The sequence below is a fragment of the Dryas octopetala genome, chromosome 2 (genome assembly GCF_963921425.1).
Source record: "Dryas octopetala chromosome 2, drDryOcto1.1, whole genome shotgun sequence".
NCBI lineage: Eukaryota > Viridiplantae > Streptophyta > Magnoliopsida > Rosales > Rosaceae > Dryas > Dryas octopetala.
This window is the reverse complement of record NC_141367.1, coordinates 13712146-13729856: the sequence shown is the minus strand read 5'-3', so window position 1 is coordinate 13729856 and position 17711 is coordinate 13712146. Positions and strand designations below refer to the sequence as shown.

Sequence of the window (17711 nt, the reverse complement as noted above, 5' to 3'; positions counted from 1 at the left end):
TTTGTTTGTTAGGCTACATTTAGTCTTATCAATCAGTTTCTATAGTTTATTCACATACAAGATTTGAATTCTAAGAATCAGAAGTTAAGAAACTAGATAAGGAGATTTGAATTCCTTGTAATGTCATATAAACCGATGTGTAAGATGCCTGTTCATTTCTGTTTGTAGCTTTTTTACTCAATTTTGGAACTTAATTCCCATTTGTGAGATCTGTGAACTTGTCAACTTTAGTTTCATCCACGTCTCTTTATATTCCATATATCTCCATGGGGGTATTTATTCAGATATGAAGATAATAGAATTCATTTGCTCTTTTTTCTTCTGAATTCCAGTTACATCTAACAGTGATATTGTTTCTTCTGAATTTGAAAGCTCCTGATCCTTCAACTATTTTCATTGCAGCCATTCTTGTAAATATGTACTTGTGGGTTAACTTTATTGATGATGCACCTCCTTTGTAAATATTTGCTGGTATTGCATATATCATTTTGTTTTGTTTATCTTGGTAGAAGTATCCCAGTAGTTGTATTGCCATGTAGACTATAGAGGCTCTAAATTATTTTCTCTTCTCTTTTCCCATATATATGGTCCCAACTTAAAAGAATCATCAGCTATTAGGAAAAAAAGATACATTGAATTTTGAATTTTGCATAGGAATGGAAGATGGACAAATTGGTCAATCAAAAGGAAGTAGACGAGTATGGACAAAACGTGAAGAAGATACATTGTTAACCCTCTGACAAATATTTGTTTGACTATGGAAATGGTGTGTTCTGGGGTTGGCTGTCTTGTGTGGTAGAATGGTTTATTAATGTTCTAGTTTTCTTGATTGAAAGGAACTTCCTGCATAAGGTGGTTTTGTATTTTGTTTATGGGTTAAAGAAGAGTGTGCAGGTTTTCATTTGGTTGGCTTTGATTCTTAGAGCATGGGCTTTGTTGTTTGACCATGGGGTTAAGAGGTCAAGGAAAACCTCAGGATTCTACATTATATCACAAGGGGTATGGTTTCTTGTCTAATTGGAGCAGCCATATGGCTAGTGAAGAACTTGTTAGTGAAATTATTGTGGAGAGATTCTTTGATCGGATTCAAGATCTTCATCATTGTGGTTTGTTATTATTTTAACTCTGTTTTGGACGGTTCATAAAAAAAAAAAAAAAAAAAAATTGTACAATTACTATACCAAATTATACTATCCTATACGGCATGCCAAACGTAGCCTAAGAATAGCAGTATGAGTGAAGGTTTGCAGAATGACATTGCAAAAGCTCTTAAAATTTTGGATTTCTTGTCCGGTATTGGTAGTAAAACCAAGCAGTAGATGCATTTGCAAGGTGTATAACAGAACTGATTCCTACACAGGATTGGATGGCAAGAAGGGGCTCCTCCTGCAGCCAGAGTCAAGATTTTTGTTTCTTCAGTTTGGTAAAATATACCAGAAAACTTACGAGGAGCATCTCGCTTGCTCTTCTATTTTCAGCAGCTTTTGACAAGGTACAGTTTGGATTTTTTTTACCACTGTAAACAGTATTTTCTTATATGCTGAGGCAGCTGCGTGGATAATAGGTCAAGGCTAACTTGGATATAACAGCTAGTGTTTGAACACCCCATCACCCTATAGTTACTGACAATTATGTTAAAAATAATAGTTATATATACAGCATGTCATATTTTACTTGTAAAATTTTAATACACTAATATAATAAATTCATACACAAAAATTTCAAGAAAAAACAATCAACTCCAAAAATATGATATTACTGCTAAAAAAATTCTCTTATAAGCAAGAGAATCTTATTAATAGTATATTACTAATTAACAATTACATGAGCCCAAAGTTGGATTGAAAGGTAAGAATTTAAACACTTGGAACTATTTTGTTAATGAAATTCTTGTGGAGGACCTTTTTTATCCTTTTTGTCCATTATTATATTTAACATGAATTAGTTCAGCCTTTTAAAATAACAAATAATGGAAGTAAACTTTTACTGTGCGTTTGGATGAAGTAGTTTGAAACTAATAAGGAATTCACAAATAAAAGAATTTAAAACTATGTGATTTAAAATTCTAAAATATGTAAATTCTCTTGTTTGGATAACATGTAAACATATATAATGGAATTTAAATACGAAATTAATTGTAGTTTTATTTTTTGATGCATCAATTATAAAAGAGTGATAGTGATGGTGATAACAATAATAATGATGTTTGTGGTAAATTGGTGATGGGGGGGTATGGGTGATGGATGGCCCATGGGCAGTGGAATAAATGAATTTTGATTTTGAATTTTGTGATTTGAGTTTTTCGTTTCTGTTACATATGCACCATATTATTTGAATTTTGTGGTTTGCACTTTGCACTTGCAGAATTCTTGGTCTCCGGTGCATCCATGTCATCTCCTTCAGCATCTCTTAGTACCTGATGAAATACCTCACTTATTCAAGATAAACTTTCAAAAACAGCCAATGCCTGAGAAAGTTGTGAATTGGTGTTTGGGACAACCTCAAATACTCCAACCCAGCATAAAAGTTGGAACTTTTTTAGATTTGAGGTCAAGAAATTGGGAATTTTCAAAGAGAAACAGAGAAGCTATCAGAGAAAGGACAGAAAGAAGAGAGAGAACAATACAGGAGAGAGAAAAGGAGATGAGGGAGAAAGAGGGGCATTTAGCCATTTCACAGACTCAAAGTGCTAGTTTTGTAAACATTATCAGAAGTGGACATTTCTTAAAACAGGTTATCAGTAGGCGTTATTCTCGAAAGTTTTCTAGAAAAAGAAAAGAAATCTGAGTCAACATGCAATTTAAGAAATAAAGCTGATATAGAAATTTGGTCAATTGAACTAAATCAACAAAAAGAAAAAAAAAAAAAAAAAAAAAAAAAGAACAGAACAGCGAGTATTCTTAAACAAAAATGTATTGTATGAACTAAATACCAATCTATATTATTCAATACAAAGCTTGATTCAACTAGCAGAACACATTTCAACGGTTAAAACACCGAACCGACATAAAGCACTAAATCCTTGTGCAAGCTGTTGCTAAGCAAATTTCAACATATTGTCTAAATGTTAGACTCAATTTGCTACGGATGTGTAAAAGGGCATTGATTTCTACAACCTAACTTTTGGGTTAACAGTAGGAAAAGAGCAAGAGTTTGTACTGTACTATTTCTTTTGTTGGGTGTACCCCAACTCTATATTTTCATACAAGTCTAAGCTAGCAGACCACTGAATTTACAAGCAGTGAGAAAAACTCAGCCAAAAAGCTATCCAAGTGATAGTGGCAGCTATTTCTGACGCTTTATCGTTCCACGACCTTTACCCTGATGCAAGGTTTGATATTTTTGAAGAAATAATTGCACAGAAGCAGGTACGTTTCTCCTCAACAATCCGAAAACCGATATTATGCTATTGAACAGAAGCTTTGCTAACCCATCTATTTGCGATTCATATTGCTCATAAACAAAAAATACTGTGAAAGCAAACACCAGTGCTGCAAGATATTTCCAACAAGATCAATACAAAGTTCAAACTAATAAGACATCAATTAACTCTGGCTTGGTAAACTGGCATTGCCTTACCTACACCAATCACCACAGCCAAGGCATGTGACAAAATCAACTTGAGCATATAGAGGGAAGCTGCAACCTATATTGATTACAAGAGATTATGTGTAAGATATCCACAAGAGAATAATCACTGTCAATGAAAACTCATCCATATTAAAAGATTGCATATAGAAATGCACTATAGTTTTTAAAAATGCTGAAGAATATTAAAGAACTGATATTGTATGTCAAAGTTCACTCGTAAAAAGGCAAACCTCATAGTCATACTTCATGCCTCGCCAACTACAATAATTTAACTGGAAGATAAACTCATCAGCCCATGAGATACCCCCTATTTCCCTATGTTGGCATACATTATTGAACTTTAATATTTCGGTATCTCCCAAACCAGTTGTATATTACTTAAGCCTGTGCCTCCACAAATTCCTTTTTTTTTTTTTTGACATAAAACCGCCTCATTTCAAACCTCAACGAATAACTACAAGTGTCTTCTATTACTGTGGAACAAACATAATTCCTTGACACAAACAGCAAACCATAAAACAAACACCACTTCAGTCATTCAAAAACAAAGAGCATTCCAGCATTTTAGAATCTACTAAGATCATTATCATTTCTCCAACAAGTACTACAAGCAGGGGACACATTATAGGGCTGGGAAAGAGCACCCAAAGCATCACCTTCTTAACTAGAACTCCCAGATCACTTGCAGTGTGATTGATTTAAGGAGTCAAAATTTAATAGTTGAATAGAATAGTGATGCCTAAGAACCTGGCCACAACCAATGAATGAATCTAGGTCAAAAGTTTCCTAACATACTTATGTTTTGACAACTATACCTGCAATGGTCATATACCATAGAACATGGATCTAAGTCGGAAGGTTATATAGACAAAAGTTTCATAAAACATGATATTGGACAAGTTTTGGGTCAGAATCACTTTTTTTTTTTTTTTAACTCAGCGCCAGTCATTCCACTATTATTTAGTAGTGAACAATAATTAAATAATTCCATCATAGAGATATCTTATATTCCATTCTGATACATGGTACTAATTCAATGACAAATCAATTAGATCTAGAAATGCATCAACAAAATCTTCTTATTTTAGGTCTAAATTTTGTGCGTGCAGAAAACAATTTCAAATAAAATTTTAAAAGTTAAATCGTATTGATTATATTGTATTTAATAAAATTACAAAATTAGTAACGAAATTAAGATTTTTGTATACACCAAATTAAAATCCAAAAGGCATAAATTATCACAGTCCAAACCTTGAAGAAAATATCCCAATCATCTCCTTGGGCCAGTAGTCTCATATAGCAAACCCCTCTGTTCCACAGATATGCTATGGTTGCAATCATGTCTTTCACTACCATTTCAGGAATCTCAAAGCATGATAAAGATAAACCCTCAAGGGTAAAACCCAATCTGTTGGAGAGACATTATGGTCAGAAGTAACTTAAATGTCGGAGGAAATGGATCTCTCTAAGCATTTAAGAGGTTACTCAAACTAAAGCTTTATAAAACATCAATACTTACATTGTTGATGGTAGAAGTCCATATCCGTAAAGGGAAAATGAAACTAACAGCAGAAGCTTGGATATAGATGAGGCAAAAGTTCGTCCAGAAAGGAAAAACCAGTAAATCAACACACTTAAAGCAAGGAAATAAGTAAATGACTTCTTCTCATCACGCCAGAGCAAAATGGCTGCAACTGCAGTAACACAGTTCAAGGTCATTCCGCAATCACAATCAAATAATAAACACCATGCAAGAACAAATTAACATGTGTTAGCACCAGGCTTGCACCAAAATCAGGCACAAGGGTCTGAGTCAAGCTCATCCCCACCCAGCTAGATTTTGCATCACTAGGAGTCAAACCCACTGAGAAAACATCTGGGAACTTCAATTTGCAAGCTAAGTTATGTGAATGCAAAACTTAATCCCAAGAAAGAAAAAAAGAGCAAAAATCAATATAATTTAAAAACAAACATCAAGAGTACAATGTGCAACTGGTATCAACATAGAACACAAAATAGTATGGGGTACAATGAAAACAACCTTCTCCACTGCCTAGCAGCTTCTCCACTTTTGATTGCTCATTAAAGTCACTGTGACTTGTGAAAGATGAGTATTTGGCTAAACGAGAGAATGACTCAATGGTTAATGCAACACCTTCCTGTACACCAGCAATCAGCACATAAAACAAATTTGACAAGAAAAAATCCATGCTCTACAATAAGCCATAAAAAAACATGACAATACACACTACTATACATGTAACAAAAATCATTAGAAAGTATATATTTCAAATACTAGTAGCATATAAGATGTGCCTCGACATTGAGCATGCAGGGGACTGACTATCCAAGACAGCTTCTAAAAGGTCAGAACGTTCAAGTGGATATCTAAAAAAAGGGATGTCAACATGGAGAAAAGCATTTTAAATTACTCTCTTTTATTGGACAAGGTAAGAGAGCACTTGCAACTGAATGAATAATAACAGTCTGATTAAAAAAAATTAAAAAATGAGAAATAGCAATTTCAAGCTTTTGCAGGTCCTGTGCTAACTACCTACTTGCAATTTTTAGGCAAGATAAATGAATTTTCGTAGATATCTAGAAAGTCTTGATTCTTGAAAATCTATATGCTGATAGAAGAACAAAAATATCAGGTAAACGAATAAAGAAAGATCAGAGAAGAACAACAGATAACATAATAGGAACATTGAGAAAGACAAGAAGGACTAACAAAATAAAAGAATGAAAAACTTACTTGCAGTGACACAACTGGAGAGTACCCAATATGGTTTTGAGCTGCAGTGCAGTCGAAAGTTCTAGTACATGAAGCTAACTGAATGTAATGAACCGACACAGAATGGTTGTATATTATCAATCCAAACTTTTCAGTCATCTTTTTGGTTGATTCAGTCATCCATTTGATGAACAAGAGAATATGCCAAACGATCTTAGCAGGAACTCTCACTAATGGCCTGCAGTCATGGTAAAAAATAGAAAAGAAAGAAAGCTGACTCCTGATACACAACATCAAATGAACAAGAGCGTCCGACACTTTGGTCCATGGGAGGTACGCAAGAAAAAGCACAAAAATGTCAATTTAGAACAAATTGGAAACAGGAAAGTGCATAGTAGGTTGTATGGTTTAGAGCAAATACAGTGTGTGCTGGCATACATTCTTACTCAGAAATTGTTTAGTACTCAATGAAAGTTGATTGAATATACTTCCAACCTTCATTAGAATGATTTAATAAAAATTTTTACACTTCATACTTTGTATGGTGAATTATACAAGCACAAAAATATCTTTTCGTTTTTAGATGTTCAAAATTTGCACTATCTTCATTATCTCTATGTATACAGGAGATGGTTTAATGTGAAGAATAGTATCAAATATTACCTCTTATAATTTTTTTGCCTGTGATTATTAAACGCCAACAGTATGGATTTGGGATTGGTTGTACTTGTTCATGTTAGTATTTGTAGTGTAGGTAGAATATTGGCTAAATTTGCAATAATTAGATGAGGTCTTTCATGAAAGAGAGTAATAGAAAAAATTGATCAAGTCATTTTGTGTTGTTGAATAAAATACCAAAACAAGGGTTACATCTTGTTGTTAGTGTAGTTGGTTGAGCGTCATTCTTTAGCTTTGTAATTAATATGGCCCATAAGGGTTCAGTTCTAGCGGGATCGCTTTAGAATTTTTTTCTCAACTTATGATGCCATTGACGCACTGAAAGTTTGAAAGATCACGAGAATTTCAAAATAAGTGATGAGCATATTTTATATCATTTATATTATCCATAAAACATATTTTACATGGTCTTTTTTGTTTGGCTTGAGAATTTAATTCATGTGTTTTATTTCTCTTCTCAAATAAAATGTTTGAAAATAAAGATTCACTCTGTTACTTAGCTTTAAAAGACTAATTTGAATCTTTAGGCGACGACGGGTTGTGGACCATAAAAGGAATGCTTTAAAGTGCAAAACTTGAGTTCTACATTGTACGGAAAGCAAGCTCACAACATGGGAATAAATGAAGAAAGAAGAGAAATTGATGGTTCTTGATTGTCATTGGTCAGCATCTTTTGGAAAGAAGTCAAAAGGAAACAAGACTGGGTCCACAAGCTTTTGTTATGAAGATCACATTACCTAGCAAATTTTCCTGATGTGAGAACGACTTCTCTTGTTTCCTAATATGTTCATTACTTCACCTAGTGAACCAAGAATTCCTACAGAGTATGGGACTCCATGAGGCGGCAAGGGCTAGAGTGAGGGCTCTATATAAAGAGAAACAATCAGCACGAATGAGGCACAACATACACAGCCATTAACCATGAGAGGCCCAGTCTTGCAGCAGTAGTTTCATTCTTTAATTTTAATGCTTTATATCTTTTGTTTCCTAAGAATTAAAAAGATGTGTCTAAACTCCTCAATTAATTAAGGAGGAAACCCTATTGATGAAATAATTATCTATTATTTTCTTATTAATTCCCATGATTATAATTTTAATGTTTATGATTCATGCTTCACATGATAATGAAATTTTATATCTTTTCACCATTAATATCATGTATTCTTGGTAGTTAGGAATTTTAATTCATTGGTTAATGCTTGGAGTTGTAGTTCTTGGTTATAAATTCCTTTGATCTTATGTCTTTCATATATTTTGGATAGATATGATGGGCTTTATACTTTTAAGCAAATAAGAATTCACCTTTGAATATTTTTGTATGCATTAATGATTAATCTTGATAAAGTAGTAAATTTCTAGATGCTCCTATTTAGAGAATTAATAAATAAATAATAAGAGAACTATCCATTTAATGGTGGAGGGATCCAATGCCTCAGGTTTTTTGTTATTACTTGAATCTCTATTTTATTTTCTTGTTTATTATTTGCAAGCTTAGTTTAATTTTCTCAAAGCATCAAGTTTGTTCAACTAGGTTAGATAAATTAATTTAGGCTTAGATTAGTTTTTTCACAATTTTCTTGGCATTCCCTGTGGGTTCAACCTCGTTCTTATAAATCTATACTTAAATAAATTGTTAAGCTTGCTAGAAATTTTAAAACACATCAATAAGCTGCGATAATTTCGTAATTTCAATGAAAAAATCAAAATTTCAATGAGAAAAAACGAAAAATGCACGATAAACTGGCACTAAGCTGTCAATATATTGTCGCATGTAATAAGCAAAATTATCAATGATATTTTGGCGATAATATCAAATTTTCAGTCCTTGGATAGAAACTCATCCGCTTAACTCTACTAAGAAATTATAGATTCTTTTTCTCTCCACTCCCCAGGGTGGGGTTATATTCTTCTTTTGCTTGGAACTTGCCTTACAGTTACTACTGAAATAGTGGAATTTAGCAAGTAGTAATCCTTATATATCTTATACATGGAGCATATCAGTGAAAGAGCAGCATAATGCAATCAAATATATGTATATGCTGCTGCTAATGCGATAGCATATCAACCAAAGAATATCAAGTCTACTGTATAAGAATATCAGAATGATTGCTTTACCTTTGATATCCCAAGCCTTCCAAGATGAGTGTCACAAATTCCCAAAAATTCACAGGCTCAAGATTTGTGATGAAAAAAGCCTACAAATTAGTCACAAGGGAATACTTCCTTATCCATGGACCTGGTAGAAACAGAAATATAAAATGCTCTAAATACCCAAGACAGTTTAAAATGTGTAAGTACCTTTCCGGCCACAGAGCCTGTCCGAATATCTAGAGCTTCTTCTGCACAGATATGAGCATGAGTAACATTCTCAGCATAAGTGAAATCGGACATGTTTTCACCACTCCCTATAATAAACTGAAATGAGAATCTCTGTTACTTTAGAAAGACTGAGATTATTTTTCATGTGCGTAGAATCTCAAGACTGTGAAATAACATCTGAACATGGAAGGATAAAGTAATAAACCACATGATGAACAAAAAATCATCTGCAGCATATCCAGAAATTATCCCTATTTTGGGTTGTGGAAAGGATAGGGATGCCAGAGAAGGAAAACAAACGGTAGCCAATAAAAATTTTAAAATCTGGACTGTGAAATATAAGAAGGGAGAGAGAGAGAGAGAGAGAGAGAGAGAGAGAGAGAGAGAGGAAGGTATTTATTATACATTTCAGATTATATTCATAATTGGTGATATAAAAACATCAATTATGTTTGATATATTAAATAAAGTTACAAAGTTACAAAGTTAACAAAGTGCATGTAAAATGATATATAGGATGAAATGACCAAATAGTTAGAAAACCTTTGTCCAGCCAGATTTCGCCAAATTCACTAAAATTGGCACAAGGTGTGTGTCTCCAGGTCCAAATACATTGCTAGGACGAAGTGCACATGTTAAAAGGCCATCAATGTCATTAGACAACAAGACAAGTGCTTCTGCTTGAGCCTTGAGGTCACTCAATATATCATCAAACTGTATATCAAGCATCACAAAACCAAGAAAGAAAGTTGGTCAGAATAGAAAAAACGGATAGTGCTCCACTAGACACATGAAGAAGGAGCCCCTTGGCAGTGACATACTTTCCAAGGGTACGTTAAGGATTCATCTCCATTATTAATATCATGTGAGCCATCAAAAACTACATCTGCAGAACTGTTGTATATTAGCCGTCTAACTTTGCACTCTCGACAAGCACTGATGACATTTTTTGCACCTAAATGAGAATTTGAGATGCAAGTAATCATTACTTCCTCCAAAATGTGCATGACCAAATAATCTGGTTTGTTTCTTCACCAAGAGGGATGTACCTTCAACAACAATCATGTAGCAGTGGTAAAAATCATCTGTGCGTAAATCAACCCCATCCAGATAGAACACTACAGACGAACCTTCAATAGCTGTAGAAGAAGTATGCCATAATATGCACTGTTAATTTCTGAACTTGAGTTTTGATAATATCAGAATGAACAGAAAATTCCTAAAAGTGGCAACAATGCAACTAGTTAAAGACAGGTGCTATCAAGTAAAACTGCCCGTATCACACTGCTCACACCCATCATCTAATCACACGCATCAAATTTCATAATTTTACCTTTATTTATCAAATTGAAAAAACTAGTAGTTTTTTTTTCACTCTCCCTTCCTCCCCTTATCCCCTATTCCATGACCAAGGTGGGCAATGTGCATGCCTCATTTGGTCACTAGCTGGTTTAGGGTTTTTTTTTTTTTTTTTCTGTAACTTTTAAAGTACAAAAGAAATTTTATTAAAAAATTTGAAAATAGGTAAGGGTAAGATGAGAATGTTAAAGGAACTCTTTGTCATGAGCAAAAAATGGTGCACATAGTACCCAAAATACCTTACCGATTTTCAATTCTCCCTACTTTATCCTCTAACTCTCTCCATGTTCCATTCTTATTTGGATTAGTTTCATTCCATTCTAATGTTCATTCTAGCAACCAAACACTACCTAAGCTAAACTTAGTTGAGATTCAATCAGAAGTTTTTATCAATAAAACATGTGTACATTCAGTTTAGGTTTCGTTTTCCATTGCTTCAGTTTGGTTACCAAGAATTCTCGAGAGGTTTTTTCTCTTCTCCCTCATGGTTATAGTCTCTTAATCCAATTAATACTTATTTTTCCTATCAAAAAATTCAACCGATAAATAATTTTCAATCTTGAAAATTCCTAATAATTCTAATTGTGTTCAACTTTTATTCTTTTTTGCACTTCCTCGGCAAAAATCTAATGAATTACTAAAAAAGAATTGAAAACTCAAAACCTAATATTTAAAATTCACGCAAACAGTTGCATCAATATTTTTTCCAGCTTGAAAGAAAAAAAAAAATCCCGGATTTCAATAACCAACACACACACACACGAACCAAGAAAACACAACAATATTTTGAATGACTAAAAAAGAAAAAGAAAGAAAGAATCAGTCAGTCAATCAATCACGCACTAGCAACAGTCTCAGTCTTAAGCCTTCCTCTTTCCTCCAAAATTTTCTCGCATTTTCTCAGACAGCAACCAAACACAGATACAAAAGAAAATATATGCATAAATTAAATTCTGACAATATTTCACCAGTGATGATCTGAGACTTGTCGTGAACATCGACGCCGTGAAAGGAGGCGCGGCCAGAGGAGAGAGCTTGGCCGAGGAGCGAGTCGCGCTCGTAGGGATCGAGATGGAGGGACTGAGTCGAATCGGCGACTCGGACGATCCATTTGCCGAGTTTCAAGAGTCTGAGGACGAGCGATCTCCCCAGGAAGCTTCGGCCACCTAATACAACGCACGTTCTCGGCTTAGGGTTCAGTTCCGCCAACCGATCGTCCAGCGCCATTTTCTCGAGAAACAACCAGAAATTCAAGAGAGAGAGTGTGTTTGTTTGGCGCGGAAATTAGAGTGATGTGACATGGTGGCGACTGGTGAGTGAGATTTTGGTTTTTTATTTTTTAAGTTTTCATGGTGGGGCCCATAAATCAGGCGCTGCTTAGTGCTTTCGCCTTTCGGCTGATTTTCAGTCGATCGACTGAAGTTGGATTGGGTCCATTGGGATAGTGGTTGGCTCTCTCCACTTGTTGCTTGTTCTACTAATGTTTAGGGGTAGGCAGCGCGGTGCAGTTTGGTCCCGTTCTCCTCCAAAATCGGGCATTGTGCCAGACATTCATACGTGGTGCAGTTTGGTGTTTAAAATTTTGAAAAGGAGTAAAAAAAACCAAACCAAATCAGACTATTTGCGGTGCAGTTCTTTACTGCAGTTTTGTTCATTTTATGACATTTACATATGTTTTAACTTTTTTAATGTTTTATAATTTATATAAAACATATGTTTTGGGGTTTGGCCACGTTGGGGGTTTCTTCTTTTTATTACATTTACATATATTTTAATGTTTTTATAATTGAGAGCATTTTTGCTCACCCCCTTTAACTAAGGTATATGCTCACCTCCCATCTAAAATACTGAAATGTGTTTGAAAAACTAACCATGAGTTAAAAAGCTAACCATTTTATTATTTCTTGTTTATTTTTTTCCCCAAAACCCGGTTCCCCCCTTTCTCCTTTTTTTTTTTTTTCTTTTTTCTTATCCTTTCTCTCTATCTCCCGTGCTTCTCTCTCTCGGCATCTCCATCCCCAGCCCAGCTCACCGGCGCCGACCACCTACAACTAGTCAACTACCCTCTCCCTCTCCCTCTCCTCTCCCTCCTGCAGCCTCTTTCTCTCCTCTGCTTTCTCTCCCTAGCGCAAAAGCTGCACACATCCAGACATTTAGAAGCCCATGGCATTTTCTTTTCAACCCTTTTGCTTTGGTTTTCTTTGCACTTGTCCCTTATATTATGTCAGCTGGTCCATTTTTTATAAGGTCTATATTTAAAAGAAAGAATAAATGACAGAAAGGTGTTGTTATTGATGCCATCCAAATCAAACATCAAATACCCATGAATATGTGCAGACAACCCACCCCAAAAATTTAATTGATAAAGAAAAATGGTGGGCATCTAGATGTTCTGGGTTAACTCATGGTTGCAGGTGTTCAAAAAAGAACATGCATGTATGGTGGGAGGAGGGTGGGTGCAGAAGATCAATGGCAATTGTTGCTTTAATCTTTGTTGTGTGTTGTCGCATACAATCTGTTGCCACTTGTGCGGATCAAGAGTTTTTCCCAGTATCTAGTGGGTGATGGAGAGAAAAGAGGAGAAGAAAAAAAAAACAAAGGGAGAACCGGGTTTTTGGGGGAAAAAAAGGAAAAAATAAAAATAAAATATTTATGGGTTAACTCATGTTAGTTTTTTAACACTTGGCAGTATTTTAGATGGGAGGTGAGCATACACCTTAGTTAAAGGGGGGCTCTCTTTATAATTTATATAAAACATATGTTTTGGGGTTTGAGCAATTGGATTTGGTTTAGGGTTTGGGGTTTGGTTGAGCAAACTAGTTTATGTAACTAGACTATATAGAGTATATAGAATATATAAAATTTTAAACCTTATGGTTTAGGGTTTAGAGAATGAGAGATGAGTTGCAACCAAACCCTATAACATAAGTTTTAAATCCTTATACCAGAAACCCTAATATCCTATAGGACCTATACCATATCCTAAACCTTATACCATAAATTTTAAATCATATACCTTATATGGCATATACCCTACACACTTATATAGTATAAAACTATATATTATACCCTAGAACTATAAACAATTAAAAAATTTAGTATATAGAGTATAAACTATAAATAATATACTATTTTTTTTATATAGAATATAAAGAATATATTAATTTTATTATATAGGGTAATGGGTATAACTAAAATTATATACTAAAACATTATTAATTTATTATTATATTATATATCTAGAAAATAGGTATAGGGTTATATAAAATATATTTTAGGGTCTAAACCCTAAAATATAGCTAGGTTAATATTAATTTTAATATTTTATTAGGGTTTAGGGTCTAAAGTGTATAAAAATATGTACAAAAAATGTATAAAAAGTATATAAAAATAGTATAAATATGTATAAAAAATATATAAAATGGTATTTATATGTATAAAAATATAAAAATATCTATTTTTTTGCAATTATGCGGTGCGGTTAAATGAGGTGTGGAACCGAAACCGGAGAGAACCGGTGCGGTTCGATTTTTTTGGCGGTGTTGACTTTTTTTAGTCAACGTAGTTTTTTACGGTTTTTTGGCAGTGTGGTTCGGCCGGTTTTGGCGGTGCACGGTTAAAATACCCACCCCTACTTCTGTTTTCGTATTTTGTTCGATTGTCATTGGTTCGTTTTCATGAGGTTTTTTTTTTTTTTTGGCACTAATACCACCCATATTATTGGGGGTGTGCACATTTACCACCTAATTTTGTTTTTTTAACAACTAACCACCTTTACTTATATAAATGTGACAATATGACACCTATCGTCCAGTCCAGTCAAATTTTCTCTTAACTCCAAAGATATTTTCATCAATTCATATAGTATAGCATTTTAAAATTTTTAAGAGGATAGTTCTAAATAGACCCACTTAATTTGGTCACTTGACCCACTAATTCTTTTCTTATAAAAATAAAAAGTTTAATGTTAAATTAACTAAGAAAATAGAAACAAGATTAAAATGAAAAATTGGAAAAAAGGAAAAAAAAAAACCAGCTCCCTACATGATTACATCCATGGAAAAAGAAAAGAGAGAGAGAGAGAGATAGGATTTAATAAAATAAGAAAATAATTTTTTTTTTGGCAAAAAAAATTAAAATTTAGGAAAATACCATATCCCCCCACCCACCCAGCCCCCCACCCTCGGCGACACCTCTTTCCGACCCAACTACCCCACTCCACCCACCCAGACGTCACCCTTCCTCCCCTCTCTCTCTCTCTCTCTCTCTCTCTCTCTCTCTCTCTCTCCCCCTCTCATTCCCTCTTTCTTTCTTTACCTCTCTCATTTTTCTCATTCTCTTTACCCATATCAGAGTGGCTAACTCTAGGGCTGGCGAGGTCGACGTAGTCCTGCTTCGAAGACTCAGATTCTTGGGCGGATTTGATGACCCAATCCGCGAGTAGTTAGGATTGGGAGCGAGAGTGGCTGGGCTTGCAATTGGTGGAAAGAGAAGGAGAGAGGGGAAGAGGGAGGGAGAGAGAGAGAGAGAGAGAGAGAGGCTGGTGGTTGGGTGGGTGTTTGACTGGGTACCTGTTTTTATTTTTTATTTTTGGTATTTTTAAGTTTTCTTTTTAATTAGATTTACATAAAAAAGTTATTTAATTTTTGTAAAATTTTACTAATGGATAAAATTGGAAGTTTGAGAAAAAAAAATTATGATTTAACATAAAATTAAACGGTAGTACGTGCCACATTAGCTCCATTTTGAAAGATTTTATGGTAAATATGAAGAATTGGATAGTGTTTGCACACAGGCCTCATAGTCTGGATGGTATTTCTACAACAAAGCCTATTTAAAATAATAAAAGGAGTATGATCTTTTCACATTAAACTATTAATAATTCTTTAATGTATTTTATGAGAACTGAATTTTCTCTTGTAATATGAGAAGGTCATGTGTCCTTTACAAACTCGTGGAACAAAAGTTCCCCTACTTACGCTCGGGTAAGGTAAGTCAAACCTCAGTTCGGCCAAATGAATGTGCGGCTTCTGCCAGGTTGCAAGCAAAAGTGGGCCCAAGGCTTCATGCTTGGGCCTAATGCGCACATTTTCATCTAAAGAGTCGGTTACTCCCATTAGGACCTCTACTAACCCAAGGGGTGGCATGAGCGTAACTTAAGCTGAGCAGGGCCCATTTGTGTCCTAGCTCTAAGTTTGATCAAGTAGGTTAGTTTAAATAAGTGAACCGATCATGGAAGTCTCCATGATCATGAAGGTTATTCAAAAAACTTCCCCACACCTTCATTACCTAGAAATCTCATTTGAGGGTGAGTTGAGGTTCAATCCTCTCAATCTATTACGGCATAAAATATTTGGGAATAACCTCAATTACTTTATAAAATAAAATAAACCAACTTTTTTAGGCTTATGAGTTTAATACATATCATTCTAAGGAACACAGAATAAAGATGATGTTCACATATACAAAACAATGATAACCAACTCATCCTCATGCCAGAGTGATTCAACCATTAACATAGTGGTGCAACAAATTGGATACATGGGTAACTACTAAACAAGACCACCAACGAGGAGACAGATGAAACACCTGTAGTGAAAAACACCTTCCAGCCTTGTCTTAGATGTATTCTAGAGTTAGAATAATTAGCACACAATATATAGCAGCAAAAGTAAACACAAAGAACACCAAGATTTGTTCTCGAGGTTCGGCTAACTTTGCCTACGTCCCCGTGTGATCCTTTGAGAATCACAGCTGCACTATGATTAGAAAAGAGTTACAAGAGTGTGTTGAAATAACCCTAGAACTAACCCAACCCGCAGCCACTTCTTCTCTCCCCCTGATCATGAAATCTCTCTCCTTGTTTCTAGTGCTCTATGAGCTTTTTCTAGCCTTGCAGCAGCCTATTTATAAGCTTATAGGCTACGGTATACAATAGGTTACAGCTGGGAAATCCTTTTCCTAGTAGAATTAGGTAATAGGCCTAATTACTAATTCTAACCTTGTACACTTAGGAAAACTTAGAACTTCCTTCCTTAACTAGGAAGACCTTGCGCAAGCTTTTTAGCATTCCTAAGAAAACTGTACTCAACTAGGAATTATCTAAAACAGCTACTTTCCTATTTTAATCAATTTCCAAAAATATTCCGGCGAGCCAAACACAACAACACCATGCACCACCAGCTCAAAGAAATAATCTAAACTAAATAGCCAAATGCTGAAGCTGACAAAATGCAAGTGTTGCGCCCTCCCGATCTCAATCCAGATTAGGGATGGCAAAAATCCCCGCGGGGGCGAATCTCCGCGGGGACCCGATCCGATTAAAACACTAATGGGGGAGATAAATGGGGCCGGGTTCGGATTCGGGGATTTAGGCGGGGACCCGAGTCGGGGGCGGGGCGGGTATGGTTTTGGCTCCCCCGACCCCGAACCCGCCCCGTTTACACCAAATATATATTATTAAAATTTTAGTGTTAAAAGTGTCATGTAGGAGAATCGAACTTGGCACCTCAAGTTTTCTCCCACAGCTCCTTACCATCAGACAAACAAGTTCTTATGATTTTACTATTCCAATTTATATATTTATACACAATTTAGATAATAAAACCCTAAACCCTAAACCCTAAACCCTAAACCCTAAACCCTATACCCTAAACCCTAAACCCTAAACCCTAAACCCTAAACCCTATACCCTATACCCTATACCCTATACCCTATACCCTATACCCTAAACCCTATACCCTATACCCTATACCATATACCCTACCATATACCATATACCCTAAACCATATACTCTATACCCTAAACCCTAAACCTTATACCCTATACCCTATATCCTAAACCCTACACCCTAAAAGCCTAAACTCCATAAAGCCTAAAGAGTAAATTGCACCGTTGGTCCAGTTATTTTCACTTTTTTCCCAACTTAGTCCACGATCTTTTTTTTGTATCATTTTAATCCACTTTCTTTTCAAATTGCGCCTAATTAGTCCATTCCGTCTAATATTGGCTAACTTCCGTCAAATGCCC

General features: G+C 35.0%; 1 protein-coding gene across 2 annotated transcripts; it reads right to left on the bottom strand.

The window, feature by feature from the left end:
- Positions 1–2878: 2878 nt before the first annotated feature.
- On the bottom strand, positions 2879–12181 carry LOC147293261 (3-beta hydroxysteroid dehydrogenase/isomerase family protein). Of its 2 annotated transcripts, none has more exons than XM_086234256.1 (12): positions 11650–12181; positions 10372–10461; positions 10144–10277; positions 9866–10036; positions 9302–9418; positions 9119–9198; positions 6347–6563; positions 5633–5750; positions 5111–5285; positions 4843–4999; positions 3580–3646; positions 2879–3491 (listed from the first exon to the last, which is right to left on the bottom strand). In XM_086234256.1, the coding sequence occupies exons 1-12, from the start codon at positions 11906–11908 to the stop codon at positions 3286–3288; spliced, it is 1791 nt and encodes a 596-aa protein (XP_086090382.1). In that variant the 5' UTR covers positions 11909–12181; the 3' UTR covers positions 2879–3285. The 2 variants fall into 2 exon arrangements, with proteins under 2 accessions (XP_086090382.1, XP_086090383.1); XM_086234257.1 differs by having other exon boundaries at positions 10144–10208.
- Positions 12182–17711: the final 5530 nt, after the last annotated feature.